The sequence below is a fragment of the Thamnophis elegans genome, chromosome 3 (assembly GCF_009769535.1).
Source record: "Thamnophis elegans isolate rThaEle1 chromosome 3, rThaEle1.pri, whole genome shotgun sequence".
Taxonomy (NCBI): Eukaryota; Metazoa; Chordata; class Lepidosauria; order Squamata; family Colubridae; genus Thamnophis; species Thamnophis elegans.
In genome coordinates, this window is record NC_045543.1 from 129,950,489 (window position 1) to 129,963,938 (window position 13,450).

General features: G+C 40.2%; 1 protein-coding gene across 3 annotated transcripts in view; it reads left to right on the top strand.

Annotated features, from left to right (window-relative positions):
• The window catches only part of PRLR (prolactin receptor), a 100,073-nt gene extending 98,044 nt beyond the window's left edge, over nucleotides 1–2,029 (top strand). For all 3 annotated transcript variants that reach the window (XM_032214761.1, XM_032214760.1, XM_032214759.1), the window contains one exon: nucleotides 875–2,029. In XM_032214761.1, coding sequence (XP_032070652.1) covers nucleotides 875–1,894 — 1,020 coding nt within the window. In that variant the 3' untranslated portion in view covers nucleotides 1,895–2,029. The remainder of the gene's footprint in view (nucleotides 1–874) is intronic.
• Nucleotides 2,030–13,450: the final 11,421 nt, after the last annotated feature.

Sequence of the window (13,450 nt, forward strand, 5' to 3'; positions counted from 1 at the left end):
AAAATGGAGTGTGCGGAGTCTGAAAATGTGACACACTGAGGCCAAAAAAGAGACGTGTAAATGGGCTGTGACGATCCGTGCAGCCTGGAACAACTGATTGGTGGTATTCTGGGAGGCTGATCCAACCACCAATCAGCGGCTCATGCTGAATCAGACTGTGATAACGTGCTGAAGCTGACCAGGCTATTTGCTGTTTGCTGCAAAGATGCTAGCCAGATGAATACTGATCGTAGGCAGAGGCAGAATTTTTTTTCTTGTTTTGCTCTCTAAAAACTAATGTGTGTCTTATACTCTGGAGCATCTTATACTCTGAAATATACGGTAGCTATTTTCCCCAGGGAAACGAAGCATCTATGAAGGCACATGCTGTGCCAACAGTTAGAAGCAACTTTTGAAACATCCCGTGTTTCTGGAAAAAGATGTGGCTGCTTTAACAGGTCAAAATGAGATGCTTCACACGTGCTCACGTGTCGTGAACATCTCTTTCAAATAAATAATTTCTTCATTCTGATCCTTATAACTCATCAATGTTGGCATTTAATTCATATTCTATGTCAGTTTGCTGCCTTTTTATGTATCAGGGAGGCAAAGCTATATAGCTTCAGGGCTCTTTAAAATTCCTGATGCGACTGCTGGATACAGTTATATGCAAAAATTGTACATCAAATTAAATATAGCTTTATCCTATCTCCATAAACATTTGGAAGTGGAGTCCTCATCATAGCTCAACAATTCCGTTCACTTTCCTGCTTAATAAAATCCAACCCGCTTTAAGATCTGTATTTCATCTGCTTTATGTCCAAATGTGTTCAGCTCATCTTTATGCAATATGTCATTTTTATAGTAATCCAAGGTGCATTTTATCTTTCTCCAGGCAGGAAAAAGTGAAGAATTGCTGAGTGCTCTTGATTGCCAGGGTTTCCCTCCAACTTCAGACTACGATGATCTGCTGATTGAATTTTTGGAGATAGACGACAGCGAAGATCAGCAGCTAATGCCAAACCAGGGAAAGAGTCACCCCAATAAACACTTGAGGCCAGCATACCAGGAAAGAGACTCCAATTCAGGAAGAGGAAGCTGTGAGAGTCCATCTCTACTGCAAGAGAAATACAAGGAAGCCAGAAAACTGCCCCCTGCAGCAGAAGTACCAGATCCTGATGAAGTTCAAAAGAACACTGATAGAACAAAACTCTCGGAAACATTAGAATTAGAGCCTGAAAGGTGTCTCCCACAGTTGACCAGTAGGAACCCAAAGTCGTCTACATGGCCTGGAGACCAGCCAGGGCACTCTCACACTTCAAAGTGTTCCTCTTATGATGCCACAGAGATCTGCAAAAGGGTACTCAAAGCCACCAATGTAAAAAGGTCACCCATTTTAGGGAGAAGTGAAGGGAAGCATCGTTCTCAACCTCCGGAACTCATTGAGACAGTCAGTAAAATAAAAACAGGCCAGCTGGAGGATGAAGTCAATTTAACTCTAAACTCTCAGCGTAATCAAGAGGCATTCTGGTTAGCTTCTCCAGAGCAGTTGCCTTTTACGTCTACGAAGCCAATGGATTATGTAGAGATTCACAAAGTCACCAGCGACGGAGTGTTGGCTGTGCTCCCTAAGCAGGCAGAAAGTGTTGTCAAAACTGAAAAGGCTCCTCTGCCTACAGATGCAAAGGAATACTCCAAGGTTTCAACTGTTGTAGCCAATCATATTCTGGTATTATTACCAGAGACTAAAACGGAAGCCTCGCCTTCTTTTCAGGAACCCCCAAAGGAGTCCAATCCGGAAAGCCAGGCAGAGAAAAACACAATCTATTGCCTCCCCGTTCCCAACACGTGCAAAATACAGATTGGCAGTTTAGATTACATGGATCCAAACAACTTTATGCCAGCCTTTCATTAATAAAACAAATTGAAATCTCCAGGTGTGACGCAAGGAAAATAAACATTCTTGGCACAAAACTGCTCAGCTGTAGCTCACATCTGTTTATGTTTTGCATTTGGTCATTAAGAACAGACCTGGGGCGGGGGGGGGGGAGATTCATCTTGCTGTCTGCGATTAAGAGAATTGTTTTTGGTGAAGTCTGACTTTAGGGAAAGTATGTGTCATGGTTTTATTTCAAACCACCACTTATTTCGCTTATGTCTGATATGTCTTATCAAAAATGATGAAGTATTGAGAATTTCTGGTTAAGCTGTGATTGGGCATCCTGGGGTGAGGGCTACATTACATATGCAAATCACCATTTTTACTTCTCATTTATTGAGCCATGAGATCTGACACCACTTTGAAGAAATATACAAGAGCATAGGGCCTGCATTTAAAAGGGTTCCTTTTTCAAGGGCCACAGAACTGTATCCCTCTCAAATTTCGGGTGACTCTTTTCTACCCACATCCCTCCTCCTCACCATTTGAGAGAGAGGTATTTCCTGCCTGGTCTCCTTTATTCCTACCAGATGCAAAAGACTGATGACATTACAATAAAGGCAGAGGTAGTGTTCAGCTGGTTCGGACCAGTTCAGGTGAACAGGTAGCGGAAAATTTGAGTAGTTCGGAGAACCGGCAGACACCACCTCTGGCTGATCCCGCCCCCCGTCGTAGCCTGTCCTATATTCCCTTGTTTTTTACCTCAGCTGATTCACACAGCAGAGTGGATTGCTGCACCCCAGCTGAGCTAAAAAATCAGTTCAAATCACCAGGGCTGACACCGAGGGCGGTCTTTGAGTGCTGCACATGGATGCAAAGTGTGCATTAGACACGTGTGCGCAAAGCTCCCTCTCCTAGAACCAGTAGGAAAAGATTTGGAATCCCACCACTGAGTGAAGAACCTTGAGTAGATGCCATATATACTTAAAAAGGAGAATATTTGTAGCTCAGGGTTGAAATGACGGTTTGTTGGTGTTCTCCGAGTTTGGTGGTTTTCTTCAGATGTTTCATTACCCAAACGAGTTAGTCTAGCACTGATGATGTTACCTAGTTTGGATAATGAAACGTCCACAAGAAAACAACCAACTTCAGAAAAAAACAAAGACCCCTCATTTGAACCATAAGCTACAAATATTCTCCTTTTTAGCATCATCTAGCATTGATTATGTTACCTGGTTTGGGTGCTGAAATGTCCGCAAGAAAACAACCAAATGCAGAAAGCACCAATGACTCCGCCATTTATATTTCCCACAGTGGTCTAGATCTGTGCATAAATTTCTCTGCTGAGGTATCGGCAACTTTGGCTGGGTGCCATAGGTATATTTGCCCGTAGCTCAGCAGAGCAATATAAAAGCATAGATCTGGGTCACAATTGGAAATATAAACAGTCCTTGGTGCTCTCTCTGTTTTCTTGCGGACATTTCATTGCCCAATATAGTGCTTGGTGGAAGCATTAAATCATCTGAAGGAATGGTTTAAGTCAATGGTGGGATTCAAAAAAAATTGATACCGTTTCAGTGGGCGTGGCTAGGTGGGGCCATGTGACTGAGTGGGCGTGGCCAACTTGACGTCACTCATGCCCACCGGTCACCGAGCGGTGACCGGGCAGGCAGGGTAAGCAACCGACAACAGGGGGACTGGTTCAGGAATGTGGCCAGCCAGCCATCGCTACCGGTTCACTGAACTGGGCAAACTTTCTGCCACCGGTTCAGGCGAACTGGTTAAATACCACGTCTGGTGTAAGTACAGGTAGTCCTTGAGCTATGACCACAATGGAGCCCAAAATTTATGTTGCAGAGTGAAACGTTTGTAAAATGAGTTTTGCCCCATTTTACGACTTTCCTTGCCACTGTTTTTAAGTGAATCAGAGCAATTGTTAAGGTAGCAACACGGTTGTTCAACATGTATTATGTTTTCTTAATTTAATATTTTTATTGAGTTATAAGATAAAATAAGATACCAAATATGAAAATAAATTGGAAAACAGTGGGGGAGGGGAATTGAGGAAAGGAACTTTGACACGATATATGTTGACTGGAGCAAGATTATTATATGCACAAAAATGGAAGGACACTTTGATTCCTACCATGGATGAATGGTAGCAGAAGCTGATGGCGTTGCCAGAAATGGCAAAATTGACTATTTTGACAATAAACAATAAATTGTACTTTTGGAGGCCACTTTTGAACTTTCTGCTTGAAGTAGAAAAGAATGAAACTTTGATTTTGGGTTTTATCGATTAGATTGATAGATCCTTATAGAAATGACTAATTTAATTATTATAAAAAAACAAAAGTTGTGGTTTGATGTTAATGCCTTATTTTACTGCAGCAGAGAAAGTCGGAAGTCAATGCTTCTTTTTCTTTTTCCTAACCACAACATGGTTGTTAATCCGGATTCTCCATTGACTTTGCTTGTCGGAAAATCGCAAAAGGGGATCACCTGGCAGCAATCGCCATAAATACGAACCAGCTGCCAAGCAGCTGAATGTTGATCATGTGACCATGGGGATGCTGCAACAGTCATAAGTGTGAAAAATGGTCATAAGTCACTTTTTTCAGTGCCATTGTAACTTTGAACCAGTGGTGGGATTCAAATTTTTTACTACCGGTTCTGTGGGCATGGCTTGGTGGGCATGGCAGGGGAAGGTTACTGCAAAATCCCCATTCCTTCCCGATCAGCTGGGACTCAGGAGGCAGAGAATAGATGGGGCGGGGTCAGTCAGAGGTAGTGTTTACCGGTTCTCCGAACTACTCAAAATTTCCGCTACTGGTTCTCCATACGGGTCAGAACCTGCTGAATACCACCTCTGGTTTGAACAGTCCCTAAATGAATGGTTATAAGTCGAGGACTACCTATAATAGGAGGCCTGTGGCACTGTGCAAGGAACTCGTTTTTTGTTTTATTTTTTTATTTTTATTTTTCAAAACAAACACAACACAAAGAATCCTCCTTCTTTACATACTGTAGAAAGTGTATCAGTTGGTTACAAAAGAGTTTCCTGCATCTCTTCCACAGTCATCAACCATAATTCATATTAATTCAAGTATTTTAACTCAGATATATTTATACATATTACCATCATCATACCTCCATTTTCATTTGATTGTACTTGTTTAAATGTCCATCATAAAATATACCAAGATTTAAAACATAATCACACACTGGCATTTCATTTGCTATTTCTAATATCCTCCAATAACACTAAATCCTTATGGCCTATTCTGGCTAAACATCCATAATATTTAGTAATAAAAAATTCTAATCCTCCTTTCTAAATCACTGTTTACAATTTACATCCAATTTCCTTATGTTGTACCCATACATATATATACGTTGTTATCATTATCCCTCCTTTCTTTGACTATATCATAACATTTTTCTCTCTAATAATCAAGACTTAACTAAATTTAACTTAGTTCTTTTTATTAACCTTTATATATAACCAAAAAATTTCTAATCTTCCTTTCAAAGGTACCATTCAATATTCATATCCAATTATTCCTTATCATAGCAATACATATGTATACATTATTATCATTATCAATTATTTATTTAACTATATCTATTGTCACTAAATTTCACTAGGTTTAACTAGTTTTAGATTATGCACTTTCATCTATCAACCTGTATCCTACCAGTAGCAAAACAATCTCATGTCTTCTGCCATTTGTGGCATTAGTCCTCTAATCATCTCCTTAATCAAATTTGCATGAATTCCTCTGTGCAGCTCATTGCTTATTAAGTCTCTCATATAATTTTGATATCCTTCTTCTGTTTCCTTGATCAGCTTATCTTTAATTATCTGTGGTGTTATCAATGATGTTACTGATAACATTTCTCTCTTTAAATCCATAAATTCTTTTGTTTTTTCTTCTCCTATGTCTTGCCATCTGTGGTAGAGTTCCCATCCATCTAACTCCTGTTTCTGTTTTCCATTCTTTCCATTTCCAGACATAAATCATTCGCCATCGATGTCAACAGATTTGATTTCTTCATGATCATTTTTCTCTTCAGTGTTTAGGACTCTAACCTCCACTTTTTCCACTTGATAAACATCTCCAACTTCATCATATTTTGCTGTTAAATGCTCTAGGTTTTCCCACTTCTTTTCTATTCTCTCAGATGTATTTAATAATTTCTGAATTTCAAATATTATCTTTTACAAACTTAAAGTCTCTTTCTGCTGTTGAAATTGTGCCATTATCTCCAACTGACAAACACTGCTGCTCTGGCTTGGACTTTGTGGTGTTGGACTTTGTGGTGTCCCTGAGATCAGCAGGACATATTCTTCCCATTCACCGTCTGTGCGGGATGGTTTAGGTCCATTTGGACCACCCAGCAGCAAAAGTGTCGGTGGCGATCTCAGAGCATTGAGATCGCACATCGTCTCGTCGTGATGTTGTCTCCTCCTCCTCCGCGAGGAACTCGTCGTTGATGCCTACGTTGGGTCATTTTTTTGGCCAGCCAAAAACAAGATGCTTTCCGGTTGCTTCAGTAGAATAAATATGACACTTAACAACCAAGCAAATCTCTGAATTCCATGAAAAAGAAAATGGACACCCATCACACGCTGCATATTCTGTTGTTACTCGTGTGGGTTTCTATGATATGCTGCTAGTGAAAATTTGCATATCAGTCACATGCTGCTATGTACGCTAACACATTTTAGAAGCTTAGAAAAGGAGAGGGGTGTTGTTATTTCTCTGCTTTTTTCCTATTTAAAAAAAGTCCTATTTTTATAAATGTTTAAAAACTTACCTCATTCTAAGCTATGGAAATATACCTAAATAGGGAGGCGGGGGGAATTGTGCCTCTTGTATGGCCTTGGTGTGCTAGGTTCTTGAATTCCTTTTTGATTGAGTTCATTGCAAGAAATCTCCCTTGGTACAGAGAATACTTAACAAAATAAATGATTTCTGAATTCCAACCAATGGAGGGAAAAGGAGATTTAAACTAGCCCACTTTTGTGTCACTCTAACTTAAGAGTTCAATTCAATTTCATATACTGCCTTATTGTACATAATAAAAAAAGCTACTTTAATATAGCCCCTGTGTACTTTCGCAGATTATTTTTCTATTCTAAATATTTATTTTCTAACTTCCCAGAGCTGTATGTGTTTATCTCGAGTTTTGTTGTCTATTATGTTTTTACCGCTGCAAACAAAACAGGAAAAAAAAAAACAGGGGACGTTACAATTTTTTAATAATAAAAGGTGGCAGCTAGAATAGAGTTGAATTTGTTACCCAGTTATATTTCTGAGGTCTTTTGTCTTTTGTTGTTCCCGGTGTGGGCTAGCAATTCCCAGCTTTATCGGGGTGGGAAAAGCTTCCAGTGACAACGACAGTGTTGAATTCTCAAGCCATTTGAATGGAAAGCATGCAAGCTTGAAGAAGGGAAATAAACAGTGTCTCGTGTGAGGGTCTCTTTGTGCCAAGAAGGATGTATTCTCCATGGAAGTCATAAGTTCAAGAGTGAAAGTTCCAGCTGTAAACAGGCCAGCATTTTTTTTTTTTGTAATGTTGTAGTTCTATTAACCATTTTGGCCTGAAGAAAGTGTTAGGAAAACTTATGCATCAGAGATGACAGAAGTAGGCGGGGTTTTGGTATAGTCCAGCATTGTTCTTTTATCTTATTCTGCATGCTGGTAGGACTCAGATCTTGGCAGAGAAGGAAGGGATGATCCCACCCTCATTATCTCCTGGTATACAATGTACTATAGGGACGCGGTGACTCAGTGGCCAAGATGCTGAGCTTGTCGATCAGAAGGTCGGAAGTTCAGCGGTTCAAATCCCTAGCGTCACGTAACAGAGTGAGCTCCCGTTACTTGTCCCAACTTCTGCCAACCTAGCCGTTCGAAAGCATGTAAAAATGCAAGTAGAAAAATAGGAACCACTTTTGGTGGGAAGGTAACAGTGTTCTGTGATCCTTCGGCATTTAGCCATGCCGGTCACATGATCACGGATACGTCTTTGGACAGCGCAGGCTCTTCGGCTTTGAAACGTAGAGTTGGGAACGACTAGCACATATGTGTGAGGGGAACCTTTATCTTTATACAGTGTACCAGGATTGCAGTTCTCTGAGTTCCCAGCCAACTGGGGTCAGGCAGTTGCTTGTGTAGGCTACATCTCTCCAAGCTATTGGTCCAAGGTTTCTGGAAAGTATCAGCTTGGGAAGACTGCTGTATGTTAATTAGCCATGAGTATCAAGGCCCAAATGCAATTTACAGATGTTCCAGTCCTGCTGTGCTCTTTTTTTCCTGCAAGTTCTGATTCAGTGTGACAAAAGAAACTTGGTTTTAGACATTAATTCCAATTGGAAGATGGTGTGCTTGCCTTGCATTTGGTCAGAGATATCCTATCTTCAGTGGTGGGATCCTGCCGGTTTAACAACTGGTTCGGTGATCACGTGCTTTGCACCTGTGCTCAGTTTTAACAAAGCTTACCTTCCACATTACTTCTGGGGAGTAACACAGCTGAGGTGCAGCAATCTGCTTTGCCGCACGAATCAGCTAAGAGGATCTAGGTAAGTAAAGCACAGGGGCGGGTGGGGTGGGGGGGCCACCTGATTGTCAGAGTGAATCAGTTCGCTCTACAGCTGATCCTCACAGCTACCGGTTTGCCCAAACTGGTCTGAACCGGCTGAATCCCATCCGTGGCTATCTTGTATTGCACAATCTTCCCTGCATAGCCTCCCTGGCTATCCATAAGTTAATTAAGCCTAAATACAACATCCCAAAATAACATCTACCATTAGAGTTTTCTGCTTACTGATAATGTCACCGCTAAAAGCGAGCCTGTCCATCAAGAAATTGTTGAAGGATGCCTCCTTCCCTTGGAGATGTTCAGAAAAATCACCTACCTACCTTCTCTGTTGACGTGTTTAGTGGAGAATTTCAAAAAGTCATTTGTATCCAGCTGTAATTCTTGCATTAATATGAGCTATTATGTATATTAAGAAAGTTTATAAAAAATATGCATTTGATCTTGTTTTGCCTTTTCACAAGATTGTGCATGTTTTCAGGTACAAAGAAAACTTTATTTAATACATGAGATTCTGTTAAGTATGTTCAGTATATCCTCTAAAGCTAAATTTATGTCACTTTTAATTGATGTCAGTTGTATCCAAAGTCTGCTGAACCGATAATCATTATATTTGCTACACATAGATAAATAACATGTAAGACTTTAAAATGTAATAATGAAAGAAGTTACTTTGTTCAATATTTTACATAATTTACATATTGAGTAGGATTGCTCTGTACTATTATTTATCAAATAATTATCTCACTTTTGACTAAAATTCTACTTTTTTGACATGCCTGCTTTCAGTTAACTTCTTTTATGTTTTTAATTCAATTCAATCAATCAGAATAAAGCTGGAAAGGACCTTCGAGGTCTTCTAGTCCAACCCCTTGCTCAAGCAGGAAACTGTATAACATTTCAGACAAGTGATTGTCCAGTTTCTTCTTAAAACCTCCAGTGATGAAGTATCCACAACTTTTGACAGCAAGCTGTTCCACTCAGGGATGGGCTGCTACGAGATTGCCTGGGTTCAGGAGAATCCGTAGCTAATGTTATGGCCGGTTTGGAGAACCTCCAAATCCCACCCCTGTGTGGCCCACCCACCCCACTCTTCCCCTCCCAGGAGTCTTCATGCCATTGGTGGGTTCCTACTGGTTCAGACTGGTTTGGCCAAACCGGTAGTGTTTTTGTTAAACCACACACATCAAATGTTTACTCTGCGGTGATTTTACCCTTGCTGATCGACTTATGGTGATCGCTAAAATATTTTGGATATGTTATAACTGTAATTGTTCAACTCCAGTTCTAAATAACCCCTAAGAACTCAGTGGGACTTACTTCTTGTTTGCAAATGTTGATAGCCATGATAATTTTTTGTTGACTGAAGAAGATAATAACCGTTCTCTGGGAAATACAAAATAAACTAAGCCAGCTAGATAGATGAATGATGGAAAGCCATAAAATTGTGAATATTTTCACAGGTATAACAGAACACTTTTTTTTCCTGGACAAATACTACCGCCTGCATTCCTGTCCCTCTAAAAGCCAACCAAACAAAAGAATTGAATTTACTTTATTTAGTAGTACATAGGATTTATGCAAGAAGAAAAAAGATTGCATTTTCTAACTGCTGAATATTTCAAAAAGAGCGAATTGAATCTTTCGTAATTGCTTAGATATTTTTCTGACTCTCAGAAGCGTAATTATGTAAGTCAAGGGAGCTGTAAATAGTTCACATTATGTGCCAAGATGAACTGTGTTTATTTTTTAAAGAGCAATCTTCAGCCCTTGGAGGCCTGAAAGAACCTTTTGCCAATAGCTATTTACATGCAGACACTATCTTTTCTCCATTCCACTAGGAAGTAAGTGTGCACGTAAATCAAGCAATTGTTTAAACTTCATAATGGGCCTAAATTAGCTTTGAATGTCTCCACTGAGGATTGACTAATTTAAAATAATCAGACTCTGTGTATTAAATTATGGCTGGCCAGCGGTAATAAACAAACAAATGATGTAAAATAGTAACAAATATCACACTTAGTCCCTCAAAATTTGCTGCTTCTACCTATACTTTCAGCAGGTTTATCTCTTAGGGTTTCTCTTTGAGTGTTGTGTTCAATCCATCAGATTTTAGAACAAAAAATATAGAATAAAAGGTTTGGAAGGGACTTTGGAGGTTTTCTAGTCCACTCTGAACTCTTGCCCATGGCAGGAAATTCTGCTGGATTTCATCATTGGCTCTTTCTGATCAGGGGTTGTAAAAATTCCACAGGCAACATGCTATAAACTCAGGAATCAAAAACTTTCTGCAAAAAGTTTGGAGAAAAGATCTTGTAATCAATAATATGAATGAGCCCTTTCTGCATGAAATTAGTTCCTTTGATGATCAAAAATAAAATAATAGTTTCTTATTATTTTACTTTTAGGAAAGGTGATGCAGCTTGAACTGATAGCTCACAAAAATATGTTTACCATGTTCAATACCAATCAGAATAATATGGGAACAATTATGCTTATATTGATTTAGGTATCCTTATACCTTATACATAATTACCCTTATATTGATTTTAAATATCCTGTACAATTTTAACCCACAAAGTCAAATTTTGCTCACTCATATGCACCATGCTTGAAAATTAACCAGGGACCTGTTGAATCACCTCCTTTTAATATTGTTTTGAGAGTGCAAAAATGAGACAGAAGTTATCAACTTCAATTAGCAAGCTACTGTAGCTGGGTGAATTGACTCGGTTTAAACTTAATAGGGGTCAGCCCCACTAGATAAATCAGAACAAGAAATCAACTCCACAAGAAAACTAAATCCATTTTTATTGAGCTTGGTTATACAGTAAAAACAGAAGCTTGCAATTCTAGCTATGCTGTACTTCCTCTTCCTTTAAACAATTCAATGAATAGAGAAACATTTGCCAAATGTAATCTCATTGTTTGAACTTAACGTGTGTGCCCTTTTCCTTACGGCTCCTGTATATTTCTGATTAAGTCTGTTCTCTCTATAATAGACCATTGGAACTATCCTTTGCTCATAATATTCTTGTTATATTCTTTTGACATTTATCTTTCAATGTGCTACAACATTGTCTTTATCTTGTTCCCACTTATGAGTGAGAAAGGCCTAGATCCAGGGGTGGGCTGCTGGGCGTTCTCATGGGTTCGGGAGAACCGCTAGTTAAGAGTCTGTGCAGTTTGGAGAACCCCTAAATCACCACTTCTGGGCTGGCCCCACCCACCCTTCCCCTCCCCTCCCCGGAGTCCCCATGCGGTCCATTGCAGGTAAGTAAAGGGCATGTGTGGAGGCTCAAGGAGGGTGAAAAATGGGCCTAACAGAAGTTTGGGCTCCAGGGGGCCTCTGGAGCCTAAGGAGGATGTTTTTGCCCTCCCAGAGGCTCGAGAAAAGCCTCCAGAGCCCGGGGAGGGCAAAAATGCCCCCCCCACCATGGTGCAGGAAGCCAACTAGGCTACGCCCAAATGGCCACACCCACCCAAAAACTGGTCAGAGACTCCTTGCTAAAATTTTTGAAGCCCACCCCTGCCTAGATTATTCTTTACTGTACTTAAAGTAGTATTTCCTTCTGAATAGTAGCAGAATTCTAGGGCAATCTTACCCTCTCTCTCAGACTACACCAGTCTTTCCTTGTTGGGAAATTGGATTTGGCAGTGACTGGGGATAGCAACCAGTTTCATGCCAAGTAATTTTCATGGACACCTGGAGAGACCAGCTCAACGGTGGAAAAACATCCATCAAGAACCAGTGTAGCGTAACTCGTTAATGGGTTAAAACTTTGAACTTGTATTGTCGAGACCTACATCCATGTCTGTGTCAATCATCAATCTCACAAGGTGTTAAATTTAAATTACCGCATTTTTTGGAATATAAGACGTACCCTTTTCCCTCAAAAAAGAGGCTGAAAATCTGGGTGCATCTTATACATCGAATACAGCATTTTTTGCCTCCCAACCCCCCCCCCCCTTCACCAAAATGGCTGTGCATAGCCTCTAGGAAGCTTTCAGAGAGCTCTTGGGGGCTGGGGAGGGCAGAAATGAGCAAAAAACGGCCAATTTTTTGCTGAATTTTGCCCCCCAGCCTCCAGGAGCATTCTATAAGCTTCCTAATGCCCTTTTCTTTTTCAAAAAATGGGCCCATTTTTGTGAAAAATGGACCGGTTTTTGCTCATTTTTGCCCCCCCCCCCCGCCCTGGGAACACTCTACAAGCCTTCTAAGGGCTATTCATGCCCTTTTTTGAAAAAAAAACAGGCCTATTTTCACAAAAAATGGACCATTTTTTGCTCGTCCCCTTCCCTCTGAACACTCTACAAGACTCCTAAGGGCTATTCATGCCCTTAACAAAAAAAAAAAAAAAACCAGGCCTGTTTTCACAAAAAAGGGCCGTTTTTTGCTCGTCCCCCCTCCCCCGAACACTCTACAAGCCTCCTAAGGGCTATTCATGCCTTTTTTAAAAAAAAACAAAAAAACCAGGCCTGTTTTCACGAAAAATGAGCCGTTTTGGGGAGGTTTGCAGAGTGCAAAAACTTTTTTAAAAAATTTGCCTTTTCAAAATCTTGGTGGATCTTATACTCCAGTGCATCTTATACTCCGAAAAATACAGTACCGACAGGTAAACTGAAATTTAACACAAAATAGTTTGCCGTGGAACCAACTGCCTGTGAAGGCTCCTGGATTGAGGCTGAAAGGCAAAAGCGGAAGGAATATGTGCCGTCCCTTATTTGGGTAGAGCAGGTTGCCCTGATAGACCGGTCCCACTGGAAAAACACTTAATGTCACAAGGTGGCTTTGGGACTCCAATTCTGAGTCCTCCTCTCCAGGGTGGCAATAAAATTAAATTAATCTCTCCTGACAACACCACGAATCTCCTGTGGAGAGATAAGATATAATTTCAGAATATAGGAAGACAGACAGACAGATGCAGTAGATAGGCCAAGTACATTGTCAAAGAAAATCTCTGGACAAGCCTTTTCAAATAAGGTTAG